The sequence below is a fragment of the Staurois parvus genome, unplaced genomic scaffold (assembly GCF_062004578.1).
Source record: "Staurois parvus isolate SC_StPar_1 unplaced genomic scaffold, SC_StPar_1.0 ptg000173l, whole genome shotgun sequence".
Classification (NCBI taxonomy): domain Eukaryota; kingdom Metazoa; phylum Chordata; class Amphibia; order Anura; family Ranidae; genus Staurois; species Staurois parvus.
This window is the reverse complement of record NW_028317969.1, coordinates 1767840-1786109: the sequence shown is the minus strand read 5'-3', so window position 1 is coordinate 1786109 and position 18270 is coordinate 1767840. Positions and strand designations below refer to the sequence as shown.

The 18270-nt window shown below is 42.0% G+C and overlaps 1 protein-coding gene across 1 annotated transcript in view; it reads right to left on the bottom strand.

The window, feature by feature from the left end:
• Window positions 1–18270, bottom strand: part of ACER3 (alkaline ceramidase 3) — a 103785-nt gene that overhangs the window by 26174 nt on the left and 59341 nt on the right. Inside the window, exons 5-8 of the mRNA XM_089676751.1 lie at window positions 10222–10303; window positions 8764–8799; window positions 4319–4377; window positions 471–572 (exon numbers count right to left, since the gene is read on the bottom strand). Coding sequence (XP_089532877.1) covers window positions 471–572; window positions 4319–4377; window positions 8764–8799; window positions 10222–10303 — 279 coding nt within the window. The remainder of the gene's footprint in view (window positions 1–470; window positions 573–4318; window positions 4378–8763; window positions 8800–10221; window positions 10304–18270) is intronic.

Below are 18270 nucleotides of genomic sequence, written 5' to 3'. Positions count from 1 at the left end.
ATGACTGATGTAAATGTACAATATATATGTAAAGCGCTGCGTAAATTGACGGCGCTATACAAGTACCTGTAATAAAAAAAATAAAATGTGGATAGTTACAACTGCTGAGGATATACAAAGCACAGACTGACAGTGGTGTCAGTTGATTATGTTTGGATGTAATCGTACATAGAGCGATAACCTGCTGTTAGGGACAGATGTTTGTTCTTGGAGGCAAGCTCTTTGTATCCCGGGATGTCATCTGCCCCTATCACTCCATGCGAGGATACATCCAAACACCCTTGCACAGCTGACACCACTGTCTTTCACTGCGTTGTACAGGCTCAGAGGCTGCAACTATCCGCATCCACCTGTGAATGCAGCCGAAGGAATTCACTGGATTCTTGCTGCTGCTGGAACATTGCTGTCATGTGCATGGGTCTTAAATGTAGAACCGGTCATTTAAAATTTCTGTAGGTGTAACAACTTACCTCCAAGTGTCGCAGAAGATGTTGTCAATGTTCCAGAGTAAAAATCCCATTAAAAACACTCCTAACGAGGTGTAAGCCAGTCCCCGGAGCCAGGGATACACCCTGAAATAAAGAATCAAAGTATTAAAACATCATTAATGGGCAATGGCAACTTATGTCAAATCATTTCCACACAGAAGTGCCAGGAGTAGTACCATGACCATAAACGTCATACTATAAAGAGATATAGGCTGGAGTACCCTGCAATGTCAAATATCCATTTGTGAATTTTTATTGGGAACCTTATAGTCAGCTCCATCAAGTCTGCTTCAGGTGACATCCTCTGCTTAGAAGAAGTCTGGAGTTTTTAACCCCTTCGTGCCGACATTACACAAACATGCGGCCTCACAGAACTGGGCTTTTTTCCCCGCAGGGCGGCATATTTGCGTACCTGTATTTGTGCTGGGAATGCGCCGCACAGCGCACTCCCAGCACAAAGACCGCGGTGTCACTGACAGCCCCAGGTCCCGTTCTAATGATCGGTACTCCTGATTACGGGTCACATGATAGCCTCTGATTGGCTATCACAGTGATCAGTCACTGTATAGCCCGCCCCCTCCCTTTTTTTTGCTCTATGAATGGAGGAGAGAGATACATTGTATATCTCTAACTTCTGGCATAGAGAAAAATAAATGGTTTAAAAAAAAAAAAAAATTAAAAAGATTAAAATATTTTAAAAAATAAAATAAAAAAAAAGAAAGAAAAAAAACACCTAGATCAAGGTTTGATCTAGTTCAGTGCCAGGGTAAGTGTTTGGGTCAAGGCGAAAAGGGTCAAAGGTCAGGATTGTTTTGTTTTTTTAAATTGCAATCAATGTCAGTGCGTTTTAAGTAAAAAAAACAAAAACAAAAAGCGCACTATTGTTTTTGGGCTGTACTACAGGTACAAACATAGTTACATAGTTAGTCTGGCTGAAAAAAGACAAAAGTCCATCCACTTCAACCATTAAATTAAAAAAAAAAAAAAAAAAAGTTATAATCCTATATCCACAGTTGATCCAGAGGAAGGTAAAACTAAAAACCCCCAGCAAAGCATGATCCACTTTGCTCCTGCAGGAAAAAAAAATTCCTTCCTGACCCCCCGAGAGGCAATCGGATATTCCCTGGATCAACTTTACCTATAAATGTTATATCCAGTTATATTCTGTGTATCTAAGAAAGAATCCAGGACTTTTTTTAAAGCAATCTACTGAGCTGGCCAGAACCAACAACAAATAACATACACATATATGGTATCGCTGCGATCGTCAAGAGCTGAAAAATGTATTTTTGGTTGTTATTTGGTGGTAGGGTATGGTAGTAACAAGAAACACACAGCGAAGTATTAAAAAAAAAAAAAAAATCCAAAATCCAAGCAAACAAAAGAAAATTGGGCTTTAGATACATTTTAAAGTTGACATTCAGTTAGAAATTTTTTCTTTTTTTTCTTTTTAGGTATACAGCTCAGGACACTCTTCATTAGAGGAACATTATGTGACTAATATCCTTGCTAGTGGATGCTTACTATACAAATCCTCCAACTATTGATTCCAGATTCCCATCTCAGATGTGAACTTCCAGCCCTGCATGGGCTAGGAGTAGTGGCTGTGACTGCGAAGGACTCTTGCACTCCCCCTTTCTCCATTCACAGAATGCAACATGTTCACTGAATGGAAGAGGGGGCGGATGATGGACAGGATCTTCTCCATTCACAGAACTTGTTGCATTCTGTGAAAAAGACAGTTTTGTTAACGGGGGTGGGGGTGACCTTTACTGTTGCTGCTGAGTGAGTAACTTTAGCTGAATGGAAAGGTCACAGCTGTGGGGGGGGGGGGGATCTGGTGTCACAGAATAGGTGATTTTTACAGTAAGCAGCAGCCAAGAAGGACATGGGACCTTCTTTAGGGATCGGGCATTAAAAAAAAAAAAAAAAAATTACATTTCAGCTTTAAGTGTGAAAAGGTTTAACCCCTTCGCTGCCGGGTCCATAAGGCGTACGGAACTACAGCACGGCTTTCAGCTGGTCAGGTCTGTATGCCGTACAGACCTGACTTTGTTCCTTCTGTTATAATCTCATGGTCACTCCAGTAGTGACCATGAGATTATAGCAGAAATGTTCAGCAGACTCTGCTGAACACACCAATAACTCGGATCAGCGGATGATAATCTTCTGATCAGAGGTATTCACCTAAAATGTGCCAACAGTGTTTGCATAGACTCCTACTCATTCATAAACTGGGGCATAGTACAGACTCCTATTCATTCATATGCAGTGCAACAGTGGCTTCAGAGAAAGGGACTGAGGTCTGTCTTCAGTTCCTTTCTCGGTCTCAAAAAGTAGACATCAGGGGCCTGTTTAGACCCCTGATATCTCACCAAAGTCTCCCCTCCTCCAAAAAACAAAAAAATGTATAAAATATTAAACAAAATAATTGTAGGGAAAAATAATAAAACAAAAAAACCCCAAAAAAACAAACACATAGTAGGGCCTCATTCACAAAGGGCATACTGCAGTGCACGCCCCTGCATGGCTATGTTTACACGCACAGGAATGTACAGGTGTTTTGTGCAGCCCTATTGATGTCAAATGGGATGTAGCAACTGCATGGGCACAGCTGCTGCTTGCAAGCATGGGGCTCACACTGTCTGCGTTCGGGGTCATACACCCACACAGATGTCAGGTTGGGAGCAGCGGCTGTGTCCCTGCATCCCAACTGAGATGAATATGACTGCCTGCATGGAGATGCACAGAACACCCGGGCATCCCCATACTCTTAAATACGCCTCTCTCTGCAGGAATACACTTTAGTACACCCCATCTGAAAGAGGCCCTAGTAGGAATTTTAAAACTTATGTTGGGTTTGTGTCTGCTAATAATGATTGTAATGTATTTTTAGTGAAAATAGTGATGATAAACATTTGCGCAACTATTGCCGGGCCTAAAAAAAAAACAAACAAAAAAAAACAGTAGCACTTTTTATTTATTCTACAGGTCATGTGCTTTCAGAAAATGTATGGTTTGGGGGTCTTTTACAAACTCTGAAAGCTATAAAAAGGGAAAAATGATAACTTCAGATTATTTAGAGGGAATTGTTTTTATTTATGTTTTCATCATTTCAGTTTTCATCATTTCACAAAAAGACACAATTTAAAAAATGACAAATATTTGTAATTTTGAACTCAATGCAGTTTGAGCTTTTATATATGGGAGGAATTTAGAAAGAATTTTGTAATATTTGCATCCGCGAATAAGGTTTTTTGTGTATTTTTAGTGAAATTACTGTTTTGATAAGCATTTGCATAAATATCACAGGGCCTGGGGAACAAAAAAAAAAAAAAAAAAGTAACACCTTTTTATTCTATTGGTCGTGTGCTTTAAAAAAAAAATAATTATGGTTTGGGAGGTCTTTTACAAAATCTGAAAAATGCAAGGGCAAAAAAAAAAAAAGGAAAAATTGCAAAATGGTTTGGCAACCTGAATGGAGCACAGGGCCTGGCAGCCAAAGTCTTAAAAGTTTAGGAAAGCCTGCATTCCATACAGCAGCACAAGGGTCCTCCCCCACCCTCATGTCCTCAATTTTTTGTTTTGTTTAAAGGACCACTCTAAAATGATAGATTTCACCTTTGTCACGAGGGTAAAGGTCAACCAAGTACTACCAAGGATTCTAAATGAAAAGTTTCTTTGCAGGAACCATTTTCCAGTTTCCAGAAATGTGTCAAAGTGATCAAATGTCCTGCTACTGAAAAAGAAGCCCCAACATATTCCTACTACACCAATTGATAACATTAGAGATTGACATTTTTCTTTCTTTCAGAATCTTGCAGACGTACCAGGTAACTATATACACAGACCGGAGGACCAGGAAAGTCACCAGCAGGCCGTACATGACCTAGAAGTGGAGAAAACAGACACACAGTTAACAGAGGCACCTGATGTGATAGAAGTTATGCTGGGCACTGCAGCCTATCCATTCAAGAGATACAAAGGAAACCGAGCAGGACGCCAGATTAGTGTATGGTTGAAAAGAACTTTAAAAAAGAGGCAGGGCCTCAGAAACCCACTGCACAGTGGCTAAACGGTTAGCACTTCTGCCTGGCAGTACTCGGGTCGTCGGTTCGAATCCCAAAAAAAGCACCACCTGCCTAGAGTTTTCAGGTTCTCCCTGTGCCTGTGTGGGTTTCCTCCCACATTCCAAAGACATGCTGGTAGGTGAATTGGCTCCTGTCTAAATTGGCCCTAGTATGTGTATGTATGAATGTAAGTTAGGGACCTTAGATTGTACACCCCTTGAGGGTTAGGGACTGATGTGAATGTACAATATATATGTAAAGTGCTGAGTAAATTGATGGCGCTATATAAGTACCTGAAATAAATAAAAATAAAATGCAGCCTATCAATTCACTATAGACCAGTGACATCACCGAAAATGCAGCCTATCCCTTCACTAGAGACCAGTGACATCACTGAGAATGCAGCCTATCCCTTCACTAGAGACCAGTGACATCACTGAAAATGCAGCCTATCCCTTCACTAGAGACCGGTGACATCACCGAGAATGCAGCCTATCCCTTCACTAGAGACCAGTGACATCACTGAAAATGCAGCCTATCCCTTCACTAGAGACCAGTGACATCACTGAGAATGCAGCCTATCCATTCACTAGATACCGGGGACATCACTGACCAGTGACATCACTGAGAATGCAGCCTATCCATTCACTAAAGACCAGTGACATCACCGAGAATGCCGCCTATCCCTTCACTAGAGACCGGTGACATCACTGAGAATGCAGCCCGTCCCTTCACTAGAGACCGGTGACATCACTGAGAATGCAGCCTATCCCTTCACTAGAGACCGGTGATATCACCGAGAATACAGCCTATCCCTTCACTAGAGACCAGTGACATCACTGAGAATGCAGCCTATCCATTCACTAGAGACCGGTGACATCACTGAGAATGCAGCCTATCCCTTCACTAGAGACCGGTGATATCACCGAGAATGCAGCCTATCCATTCACTAGAGACCAGTGACATCACCGAGAATGCAGCCTATCCATTCACTAGAGACCGGTGACATCACTGAGAATGCAGCCTATCCCTTCACTAGAGACCGGTGACATCACTGAGAATGCAGCCTATCCATTCACTAGAGACCAGAGATGTCACTGAGAATGCAGCCTATCCATTCACTAGAGACCAGAGATGTCACTGAGAATGCAGCCTATCCATTCACTAGAGACCATCACTTAGAATGAAGAGAAAAGTGTATATTTTCACGTTCGTGCTAAAGTGTTAAATTTTGAAGAAGTTACAAAGTTCATGGAAAAGAAAAAAAAAAAAAAAAAACTTTTCAAAGATTGCCATCTAAGCTGCAGAGAAGGATCCTGTCAGCTCCTGCAATGGGAACCAGATGTGGACAGTAAAGTAATGAGGCAAGAGAGATTTCCCAGAATCCTCCACCCTCCCTATGCAGCTTTATCAGGAACAGACAACATGTATGTAGAAAAGGTCAGCCGCACAGCTGGAGAGCGGGGCCATTGTTGTACACCAGCCATCAGCTGTGCTTCGTACATCACAGGGGCTCTCTGCTCCCCTCTCTGCCATTAAACATTCTGTATATATTGAATGTCTTCAACTTTCCAGCACTGCTGTGACCACCCAATCTCAGTGCTCAACTTCTGGCCAAGATCGCTGCTTCCTAAAAGATCACAGGTCCATCTTACTGTAGCAGTCTGAACAAATGTAGCTCAATTATATTGAGGATCTGTTGAAATCGGCACTAGCATCAAATTATTTTTCATGTGAGAAAAATTAGTCATTTTCTACACAGGCAATTCTTTTTTCCAAATTAAAATCGTATCATAAATTGTATAAATCCTGCTCCTTCACCCCTGGATGCCAGGCAGAACCGCTCATTCCCTGTATCCTTTCCCATTATTGGAGTTTAAAGTGGATATAAAGCCAACCTTTTTTTGGTTTTGGATAGAGTTGTACCAGAGAAAATGGTCACCAGAACAAAAAGGAGATGGGGAATCTCCCCAACAGGGACACCAACAGCAATAAAAACATGACAGGGGGGGTTGAAACTTCCCCATTCTATCCAAAATAGAAAGAAAAATGTTTTGGCTTTCCATAATCTTTAAATGGTACTCCAATAGGACCTCAAACAATAGGACCTCAAACAATAGGACCTCAGTCATCAACGCCATTCTGCAAGTACTGTACTTATGAAGGCAAATGCAATACTGTCATATTCATACAGCTAGATCAGCTCTGCATGGAAGCTTTCTCTACTGTGACTTATGTAAGAAATGCTGTCGTACATGAAGTGAAGAATGGGCACAGTTTGTGAGAATGTCAAGGGAGAGGATTTTCATATTAATCGGATATCCTATGGCCGGGAAAGCAAGACCATGACGAAACGTGTAGGGCAGAGCCTCGGGTAACGTCATAACGCTCAGTTGCCAGCCAGAGAGATGTTTGTTATATGAATTTCTAATTTGCCATATTTTGGGAGTACCTCGCTTCTCTCGTAAATAAGAACGTTCGTAATTTATTACACTATGGAGTTTTCCTTTCCTCTTTGGTGTAATATTACCTGGCCGGATCTGATTGGAGTCCATATATGAGAAGAGCTACATCCTTGCTTCCTGTGCCCTATTATAATTAAGCACATTTAGACCTCTTCTATTGTGGGGTCTTGGTTTCTGGTACTCGGCTCTGTGTTTTAATGTGGTAAAGGAAGAAACCCTTTACACTGAGGATCACCATTATACTTGTTTAACCACTTTCCGTCCGGCCTATGTAAACTGCCGGACGGGAGAGCTGCCTATGCGGGTGGACGTTTCTAAACGTTCCCCTGCATCCATTGCCTGTGAGCGCTCCCTGGGAGACCGTGGAACACAGATCGCTGTACGGGACCTCTGTGTGAGGTCCCAATTCATATGATCACTAATTGGCCAATCAGTGATCACATGAATAGTAATAAACAAGATGTCACTTTTGACATCTTTGCTTACTACGTGTGAAATCTGTGAATGATCACAGAGGTCACATGGTACAGGGCTATTCACAACAGCCTTGTACCATGTGACAAGCTGTGACCAATCACAGCATTTCTCAATGGCTGCAAGAATGCAGCCAGAGAGGAGAAATTATTGCTTTTACATCCTTTATGGGTGTAAGAGCAATCAGTGTAAAAAAAGAAAAAAAAAAAATCTTCGATCACCCCCCAGAAGTAGTACAGTGTCATTATGGTGACACTGTACTGCTAGGGTGACAGCATGTTAAAAAAAAAACAAAAAAAAAAACCACAAATATAAAAAAAAAATAAAAATGTAAAAATTTTTATTTTTATTTTTTAAATTACAATTTTTGGTTATAAACTAATTTGGGTTTTCTTTTCTTTTTTTCTTACTAAAAAGATGAATACATTTTGGCCAAGAATTATGAACAAAAATAATTTGCAAAAGAAAAACTTTTTTTTTCAAAATTTTTGGACTTTTTAATTTATATAGCAAAAATATAAAAATCCCAGTGGTGAATAAAGACCACCAAAATAAAGTTTTATCGGTCTCAAAAAAATAAAAAAAATTCATATGGGTACAGCGTTACACGACTGTGCAATTGTCATTCAAAATGCAATAGCGCTGAAAGCTGAAAATTGGCCTGGGCAGGAAGGGGGTGAAAGTGTCCGGGCTGGAAGTGGTTAAATGGACAGGACTAGTCACATTGTGTTTGAGCACTCCTTTCACTTATAAATAGGATTGTGTGTTTAGTGACATTTGTACCTTTTACACTATAGTAGCTTTTGTGAAAATTAAAAAAAAAAAAAAAAGGAGGGAGAAGGGAGGAAGGAGGGAGAAGGGAGGGAAGAAGGGAGGAGGGAGGAGGAGGAGGGAGGAGGAGGAGAAGAAGGTGGTACATGTATCATATCAGTGAGGGCTGCTGTTCTAAAATCAAGTATAGGTGTTCTGCTGAAATTAGTTATTTGATAGATTGGAGGTATTCTTTAATTTTTTAGATCGCAGTTTTAGACACCAAGCGCAAATTATTTGATTTCACGGAGTATTCTTATTGTCTACTATGCAGAGATATCCAGTTTGGACATGGGCAAAAGTGCATGTACAGTCCCCTAAAAGGGTTCCTGCACATTTCTAAAACAATATCTCAGTTTTGGTTATTAAACTGGAGTTTGTCCGAGAAATCTTCTGATCCACTAACCTAGCAGTACAAAGACAACATAAAGATTCCAAGACATGTGGATAACATACCTGGTGGAATACAGGTTCCTTCCATTTTAAGTACACCTGAGAAGAGGAAAAAATGAAAGGATTAACGGTGGACCAAACAACACTGTACCTGACCTACATATTCTGATTTGCAGTAGAGAATACAAATAGAGTTCTGGGGTGCATCACTACAGGGATCAAAGGAGGTCCTGATTCCCCTTATTTAGATCTTTAGTTATCACTAGAAGGATCACCAGCAAGAGGACGGAGGTCCTGATCGCCCTATATAGATCTTGAGGGATAACTAGGGAGGTCACCAGCAGAAGAAAGGAGGTCCGATTTCTCTACATAGATCTTTATATACAGGGGTCACCAGCAGGAGGAAGGAGGTTCTGATTCCTCTATATAGATCTTTAGGTATAACTAGAGGGGTCCCTAGCAGGAGAAAAATATTCTGATTCCACCATTTATAGGTCTTTAGTTATCAATGGAGGGATCACCAGCAGGAAGGAGGTCCTGATTCCTCTAAATGGATCTTTAGTTATCACTAGAAGGATCACCAGAAAGAGGAAGGAGGTCCTGATTCCTTTATATAGATCTTTATTATCACTAGTGGGATCACCAGCAGGAGGAAGGAGGTCTCGATTCCTCTATATGAATCTTTAATTATCACTAGAGGGATCACCAGCAGGAGGAAGGAGGTCCTGATTCCTCTATATAGATCTTTAGTGTCACTAGTGGGATCACCAGCAGGACGAAAGAAGGAGGTCCTGATTCCTCTATATGGATCTTTAGTTATCACTAGAAGGATCACCACCAGGAAGGAGGTCCTGATTCCTCTATATGGATCTTCATTATCACTAGTGGGATCACCAGCAGGAGGAAAGAAGTCCCGATTCCTCCATATAGATCTTTATTATCACTAGTGGGATCACCAGAAGGAGGTCCTGATTCCTCTATATGGCTCTTTATGATCACTAGAAGGATCACCAGCAGGAGGAAGGAGGTCCTGATTCCCCTATATGAATCTTTGGTTAGACCTCATTTAGAATACGGTGTCCAGTTGTGGTGACCTCACTTACAAAGTCTGGGAAATAAGACATCAAAAGAGACTACGGGAACTTAATATGTATAGTCTGGAGGAAAGAAGGGAAAAGGGGAACATTACTGAAACCTTTAGATATATGAAGAGTGTGATGAGGTTCAGGAGGGCAGGATTTTCAGTAGAACGCTAAGATGCCATCAAGAACACAAGAACACGAGCTCAGACTAGCAGGAGGAGGACTCAAAACTAACTTTACAGAGTATTTAACAAAAGAGTAGTTGATGCTTGAAAATCTCTCAGCAACGGGTAGCACGTCAGCCAACAGTAAGTAAATTTAAACACGCTTTGGACAAACACAAATTTATACTCAGACAAAAAAAGGTTAAAAAAAAAAAAAACCCAAAGTGACAGACAGCATTATGAATTCGCACACAATATCTCAAAAAGATACTTACTAGTGTCACTGTCAGACTGAAAAGTCCTAACAGAACTAGCAACACATAATTATATGAATTTCTGCTTTTGAAACATTCAAATCTGAAAGAAAAAAAAAAATCATAATGAAAGAACTTCTTGAAAACCACACTTCACATCAACAGAGCAAATGTCCGCAATGTCAAATAACGGTCTGAATTTAAAGGACCTCTTTCCTGCTATGGAAATGAAAGCTATTGCTATAAGCTGGTCCTACGCATATATACAGCCCTGTTACAAGAACTTATCACGCTGAAAGTGCGTACCCTGCATGCTCCCAGCACTGTAGCTGGCAGGGATCCGTAAGCTCCCGATGCATATCTGTGATTGAGAGCTTTCCGATGTGACCGATGTGACAGCCAATCACAACCCGAATGCCTGCCTCCCGGCTTTTAGAACTCCTAATGGGCCGGGAGGAAGTCAGCGCACAGGGGTTAATAAACGTGCAGTACATTACTCAAAATCTTTAAAAGTGATTTTTTTTTTTAACCACTTCAATACCGGGCACTTTCACCCCCTTCCTGCCAATTTTCAGGTTTCAGCGCTCTCACATTTTGAATGACAATTGCGCAGTCATGCGACACTGTACCCAAACTACATTTTTATCATTTTGTTCATATAACTAGAGCTTTCTTTTGGTGGTATTTAATCACCACCAGGGTTTTTATTTTTTTGCTAAATTAAACAAAAGACTGAAAATTCTGAAGAAAAAAATAAAAAAAAAACAAAAAAAAAACAAAAACACGTTTTTGTTTCGGTTATAAAAGTTTGCAAATAAATAATTTTTCTTCATAAATTTAGGCCGAGATGTATTCTGCTACATTTCTTTGGTGAAAATAACCCAAATCAGTATTATTTAGTCTGTAGGAAAGTTATAGAGTTCACAAACTATGGGATATAGCTGAATATTGATCAATCCTGAAGTACTGACAGCCAATCTAATTTCCTGAGGTCCAAGAATGCCAGAGTACAGATATCCCTCAAATGACCCATTTTTGCAAAGTAGACAGTCTGAAAAACTCGCCATGCCTCTTATGAAACACGTCAAAGTAATTTTTTGGTCATCATTTTTCAGAAAATTAATAACAAAAAAAAACAAAAAAAAAACAAATTTTTCTTTTTTTTTTTTTACATACCGTCACCAATGCAGTACAGCGTCATCATAACTGGTGATCAGGGCAGTACAGAAAAAACTTTAATTATTTTTTTAAATTCATTACATTTCTCTTTTAAGATTTTTTTTTTTTCCATATTACACTATGCCAAAAGTAGTATAAATGTTACCATAGTAAGCCGGTACACAGATCTGTCACCGGCCGTGTACCTCGGACACAGCCGATGACAGATCTTGCCACAGCACGGCCCTGCGGGCATGCGCAGTGCACGTTCGGGGAAAGACACCATATGGCGTCGTCCTGGAGGGATGGAGTGTTCACCCGGCCACTGGTTAAATATCAAACTTGTCATACTTACCTGCTCTGTGCAGTGGTTTTGCACAGAGCAGCCCCAATCCTCCTCTTCTCGGTTCCCGTGCCAGCGCTCCTAGCCACTCCCTCCTGTCGGGTGCCCCTATCGCAAGCGGCTTAAGCCATGGTTCTATGTGTCCACACACACACACACACACGAGCTGTATCTTGGACCAACCCCCTCCCTCTCCTGACAGGCTCACTGGCTGTGATTTAAACAGCCAATCAGGAGTGAGAGTCCCCGGAGAACCAAGACTCATGGACAGAGATGGATGGGGCTCAGGTAAGTGTTGGGGGGCCGATACACACAGAAGTTTTTTACCTTTATGCATACAATGCATGAAGATAAAAAAAATCCTTGAGCCTTCATAACCATTTTAAGTCTAAAAGAACTCCATTAGTTAGTTATTTGACTTTATATCTGTCTCAAGTGGTTCAAAATGCAATATTTTTTTTACCTTAATGCATTCCATGAATAAAAGTAAAAAACAGCCCATTACACCCCCCCCCCGTTCCAAAAACCACACTTACTTGGCTGCTCTCACTGCTCCAGCGCCGTCCCAGCTCCCCCCCTCTTCCCTTCCTGTTCTCATAGGAGACACTGAGGTGCAGCGAGAGCCGTAGGCTCCTGCTGCTGTCAAACTCCTGTGAGGTGGGAGCAGGAGGCGTGGCTTATGCTGCACATGTGTCTATGGATGCACACAGCCCAGACTGTGAGGGGGCAAGCAGAGGTGCTCAATTATGAACTGGCCTGCTGCAAGCGGCAGTTGGGGACTGCCAAAGAGGATGCAGAACACTGCACAGAACAGGTAAGTATAACATCTTTTTTTCTTTAAAAAAAAAGAAAAAAAAAATTTATATACACATTTCTTTGGGATCACTTTAAAAAAAAAAAAAAAAAAAAAAAAAAGACCTTTTACAATCACTTTAAAGCCGCTTGCTATGGGGGCGCTCGTGTGTGTTCACTCCTGAACACCACATTTTTTCATTTATTTATTTGGAGATCGAGTACACCAGAGTCACCAGCATACCTAAAAGTAGCCATTAGATGGCAGTGTAAGAGCAGATCTAGCAGCTGATCATTCCAATAGGGCTCATTAGAGGAGACTCAAATGTGGAGTGCTGGTAATCTTCAGGCCTCCTTCACAAGCAGACATCATAGATGCGGTGTGTGATTTACATGTTACCACTGAATTCTATGCAATGTAAAGTCTCCCATGACCACGCTGCCTTTTCTTCAAAATCTATCCAACTGCCCTTTGTGCACCCCACCCCCACACCTTTATAAAGGAAACTCACCAACACATTTTGCACTATCTGGCTGCAAGTGTGCCCATTTTCCATATAGGCTTTATAGTAAGTGGCAAAGCAAGAAGTAATATTTACAGTCAGGTCCATAAATATTGGGACATCGACACAATTCTAACTTGCTTCACTGATAGTGACAGCTCTTTGGATCTCATCTTGAGAGTTGACAGCAACAGATTCCAAATGCAAATAGCACACTTGAAATGAACTCTGGACCTTTTATCTGCTCATTGTAATTGGGATAATGAGGGAATAACACACACCTGGCCATGGAACAGCTGAGAAGCCAATTGTCCCATTACTTTTGGTCCCTTAACAAGTGGGAGGCACATATGCAAACTGTTGTAATTCCTACACCGTTCACCTGATTTGGATGTAAATCGCCTTAAATTAAAGCTGACAGTCTGCAGTTAAAGCACATCTTGTTTGTTTCATTTCAAATCCATTGTGGTGGTGTATAGAGCCAAAAATGTTAGAATTGTGTTGATGTCCCAATATTTATGGACCTGACTGTAAGTGTGGAATAAAGCCAATAGTAAACCAATACAGCTGTGAAAAACTGGCATACTGCAGCGAGGGACAGACTGAAATCTCATGGGGCCCCTGGGCAATAGGGGGATCATGGGGCCCCTGTGTCCTCGCCCACACTCAAACCATACCCAAAAAAGCATATGAAAAAGGTACCAGGGGCATCTCATGGGGCCTCCTACTGACCCCAGGCCCTCGGCAGTGCCAGAGTTCCCAAATGGTCAGTCCGCCCCTGACTGCAGCCAAAGCATATAGTGCGTGAAAAAGTATTTGCCTCCTTTTCTGGTTTAGTTTTTTGTTTTTTTCTATTTTGCATATTTGTCAAATTTCAATGATTCAGATCAGCAAACAAATTTTAATATTACACAAAGATAACCTGAGTAAATGCAAAATGCAGTTCTTAAATGATTATTTATTAGGGGAAAAACAAATCTGTCCAAATCTGCCTGGCCCTATGTAAAAAAGTAACTGTAATTTTTTTTTATTTTTCAGGTACTTGTATAGTCAATTTACACAGAGCTATATATAAATAAAACATTCCCATCAGTCCCTAACCCTCAAGGGGTGTACAATCTAAGGTCCCTAACTCACATTCATACATACACATACTAGGGACAATTTAGAAAGGAGCCAAATAACCTACCAGCATGTCTTTGGAGCGTGGAAGGAAACCAGAGTACCCGGAGGAAACCCACGCAGGCACAGGGAGAACATGCAAACTCCAGGCAGGTGGTGTCGTGGTTGGGATTCGAACCAACAACCCTAGTACTGCCAGGCGGAAGTGCTAACCATTTAGCCACCGTGCTTGCAAAGTATTCCACCCATGATCAGAGGAATGCTGTAGAATCTCAGAATAAAGGTCTTCCCATACCTTTCGTACGGGCAGACAGTTCCTGGAGAGCAGGAACTATGAGAGTGCTCAACAGCGCCCTCGCAGGTCACTGAGAACTACAAGCTGTTTGCTGCAGTGGCAGACGGTATTTGTAGTTCATTCATTCACAGATAGCGGTGAATGAATGATGCAGCCATGTGGGTGGAGCCCTGCACCGCCACGCTCTTTTTACAAATTCTGACAGTGGGTAGGGGAACAAGATCTCCAGCTCGCTGTCACAATGGAGGTTCAGGGAAGTGCAGGCAGGTGCTCTTTAGTAACATGTTACATTATATACACACACACACACATATATATTTATACACACACACACACACACACATTATATATATATATATCCTAGATTGTAAGCTCGAAAGAGCAGGGCCCTCGATCCCCTCATGTTTTGCATTGTATTGGTATTGTTCTGTCACATGTTCTGTCCCCCTTTGTAATGTACAGCGCTGAGCAAACCATTGGCGCTTTATAAATACTGAATAATAATAATTATATATGTGAACTCTGGTTTAGAAAAAATTATTTTCAAAAATTATTTTTAAAAATTATTTTCAGATTTGTTTTTGGTCTCGTGTATTTGGCCTCCTTTTCACCTTGTTCCATACCCCGGGATGCTCGGTACGCTTTGCTTCATTTTCTCATACCAGGCCTGTTGGCTCACCAGCAGAAGTTGGCTTCCGATTTGTTCTTGTCGGCCACTAGAATAGCTCAGGCATGGAAGAGCCAGTCTGTCCCTCTTCAGGGGGTGCGGGACCGTATGACCACTCTGATGCTCAATGTACAGATGTCAAGTATCTGTAACGACTCCCAACGGAAATTGTTGAAAATATGGGAGCCGTGGTGGACATATGCTTTTCCCACGCTCCCCCCGGCTAGTCTGGGTTTGTGATGTTGTTCGGTATTGGCGTTCCCGGACCCCTGCTCCTGGTCTGGTCTTCCTTTTCTACTCCTCTTCCTATTTTTTGTTTGTCTTTTGTGTGGCGGTGGATAGCTGCCTTTGGTTTGAGCAACTGTCAGTGTTCTATCACTGTTTTTGTAATCTATGTGCCATTGATAGCCCCTGCCTGAGTGCACCTTTTGCTCTGTTGGTGTTAGAACATTGTTTTCTATACTTTTTATGTGCAATTGATAGCCCTGCGTGGGCGTGTCTTCTTACTCACGTCTTCTTGAAAGGTTTATAAATTAATAAAAACCATTGAAATACAAAAATTCTTTTCAAAAAGGTCCATTCTATTGCTCTCAGCCTCCTCCAATATTTTTTTTTCTGACCTGACTTCCTGTAAGAGGGTGGCTACGTTCGTTCTTCGTGGTCCCACTGTATGTAGGAATGTAGCCACCCTCTCTTGCTCGCTCCAGAGATGGACTACAGGATCCTTTGGATCAACTGTGGGTGTAGGATTAGAACTTTTTTTTTTTTCTCTCTATGGTTGAACTGGATTGACTTGTCTTTTTTCAGCCAGACTAACTATGTGTAGTGTGCATAACCGCAACGAACGTACACTGCTTGTTCCAAACAAGCAAAAGTGAGGGGGAAAAGGAGCTGTTCAGGAGCTCACAAATAACATTACAAGGAAGCAGAAAAACAAAGAAAGAACCATTTAACTAAAAATAGATTACACGGCCATTACAAAGTGGATGTACATGGAATAATTTGGGAGAATATGGATATTTAATTCTGTATGAATATGGATATTTAATTCTATGGATTACTTTAATTCTCAAAACAAAAAGTAAACAATCTACAATAAAATCTGAATAAATCTCTCACTTGCACCCTTATCCCACCTCCAAACCAACACTCAATACGGCACTCAGGAAGTTTATAGGTAGACCTGGAGGTCAAAAACGACCAGATCCCTCCTGGAATCAAAAGCCATTGTTTTTGCTGACAGATTTTGCAACTTTTGGTCAGATCTCTGAGAATTTGACCCTTAAGGCTCACTCTTGCAGTCATTGCTGCCCCTCCAGAGAGGATTGCTTTGCAGCAGCATATGACATGCAGCGGAGAGGCGACAGGTTGCCTTCCAGACACCTGTTCTAGCCCTGGTTCACACTATTGCAGAACGTGTGATCCGCGCTTGTGAGGGCACAGCAGCCCATTCTTTTGAATCGGCCGCTGTAGCTGCGTTTCCGCACAAAAAAAAAAAAAAAGGTGCATGCACCTTTTTGAAAACATGACTGCAGGGAAAACGCATGCAGTTTTCTTGACCATGCAGTTTCTCTGCGGTTCCCGTACCAGCAATCGCACTGCGGTCAGAGATGTGGCCATGCGGTCCGCGTTTGCGTGGGCACAGCAGCCATTCTTTTGAATCGGCCGCTGTAGCCGTGTATCCACACACAAAAAAAAAAAAAAAGAAAAAAAGGAAGGTGCTTCTGAAAACATGGCAGCAGGGAAACCGCATGCATTTTTCTTGACCATGCAGCTTCTCTGTGGTTCCCGCATTGCGGCTTGAGATGTGGTCATGTGGTCCGTGTTTGCGCGGGCACAGCAGCCCATTCTTTTGAATGTGCCACTGTAGCCGCGTTTCCGCACAAAAAAAAAAAAAAAGGTGAATGCGCCTTTCTAAAAACATGGCTGCAGGGAAAATGCATGCAGTTTTCTTGACCATGCAGTTTCTCTGCGGTTCCAGCACCAGCAATCGCACTGCGGCCTGAGATGCGTGGGGATGCCATTCAAAATTAATGGCAGCCCTGCACATCTCGTAAGAGCAGCACGATGCAGCAATGGGTGGTTGCGGGTGTGGGAACTGATGCGATTCCTGCACCCGCCACCAGCACACAGTGTGAACCAACATAAGTATACATATCTCATTCCTGACTTATCCTTGTGCAAGCTACAATTCACTGTAGTAGTCGCCGCTACTACAGTGATAGCAGCAGTCCTCCAAGTCCAGTGCCAGGTGGCTGCCCTTTTGCAGAGTAACCACAGGGGGTCGCTCACTCAGCATGGTTGCCATTCAGAGAAAGCTACTATTTTTTTGTTTCATGTAAACAAAGTGTTCTCTGATTGGATGAGATGGAGAGGCAGGGTGGTGACATCATGATCTCCACTCATCCAAGCAGAGAATGCCCTGTATTCATTATAATGGCATTGGTGCCAAGTGAGCAAACCCTTGTGGTTACTATGCTAAAGGGCTGATGAATGACACTGGACCCAGAAGACTGCTGCTAGCGCAGACTACTGCAGCAATATGCAGCTTACACTGGAATCAGTCAGATACAAGATATGCCCGATTTATTGATCCAAGCCAGACCAATGTAACTATGCTATAAAATGTAAAACTAAGTTTCAGTGTGAACCATTAGGAAGTCTGCAGCACTGTGCCACAGGGTCACATCTGACAGTTGAACAACCTGCACAGGGCTGTCAGTCTAACAGCATGAACTTGCTTACAGGAGGCATGACCTCAGCTGTTTCTTCTGTTCCTTCATTATCCAATCAGCAGACTGGGGAGCAGTGTCCCTGACCAAGCTGGCCATATATGGAACGAAATTCGGCCAGTTCAGCAGAAACCAGATGTATTTCAATCCATCTCTGTTCAACAAAAGCCAATCGTTAGACATCTGTCGAACGGTCCTGCTGGAAAACCAGCATTTGATCAATGCATGCACCCAATGGGGTTGTCAGTCGAGTAGCACGACATTGTGTATGTGTATTCTGATGGCGGGGGGGGCTCAGGGAGTTCTATTATTATACAGGATTTATATAGCGCCAACAGTTTGCTCAGCGCTTTACAATATAAAGGGAGACAATACAGCAACAATACAGTTCAATACAAGAGGGAAAGGAGGGCCTTGCTCCTTGGAGCTTACAATCTAAGAGGGAGGGGCTAGTGGTA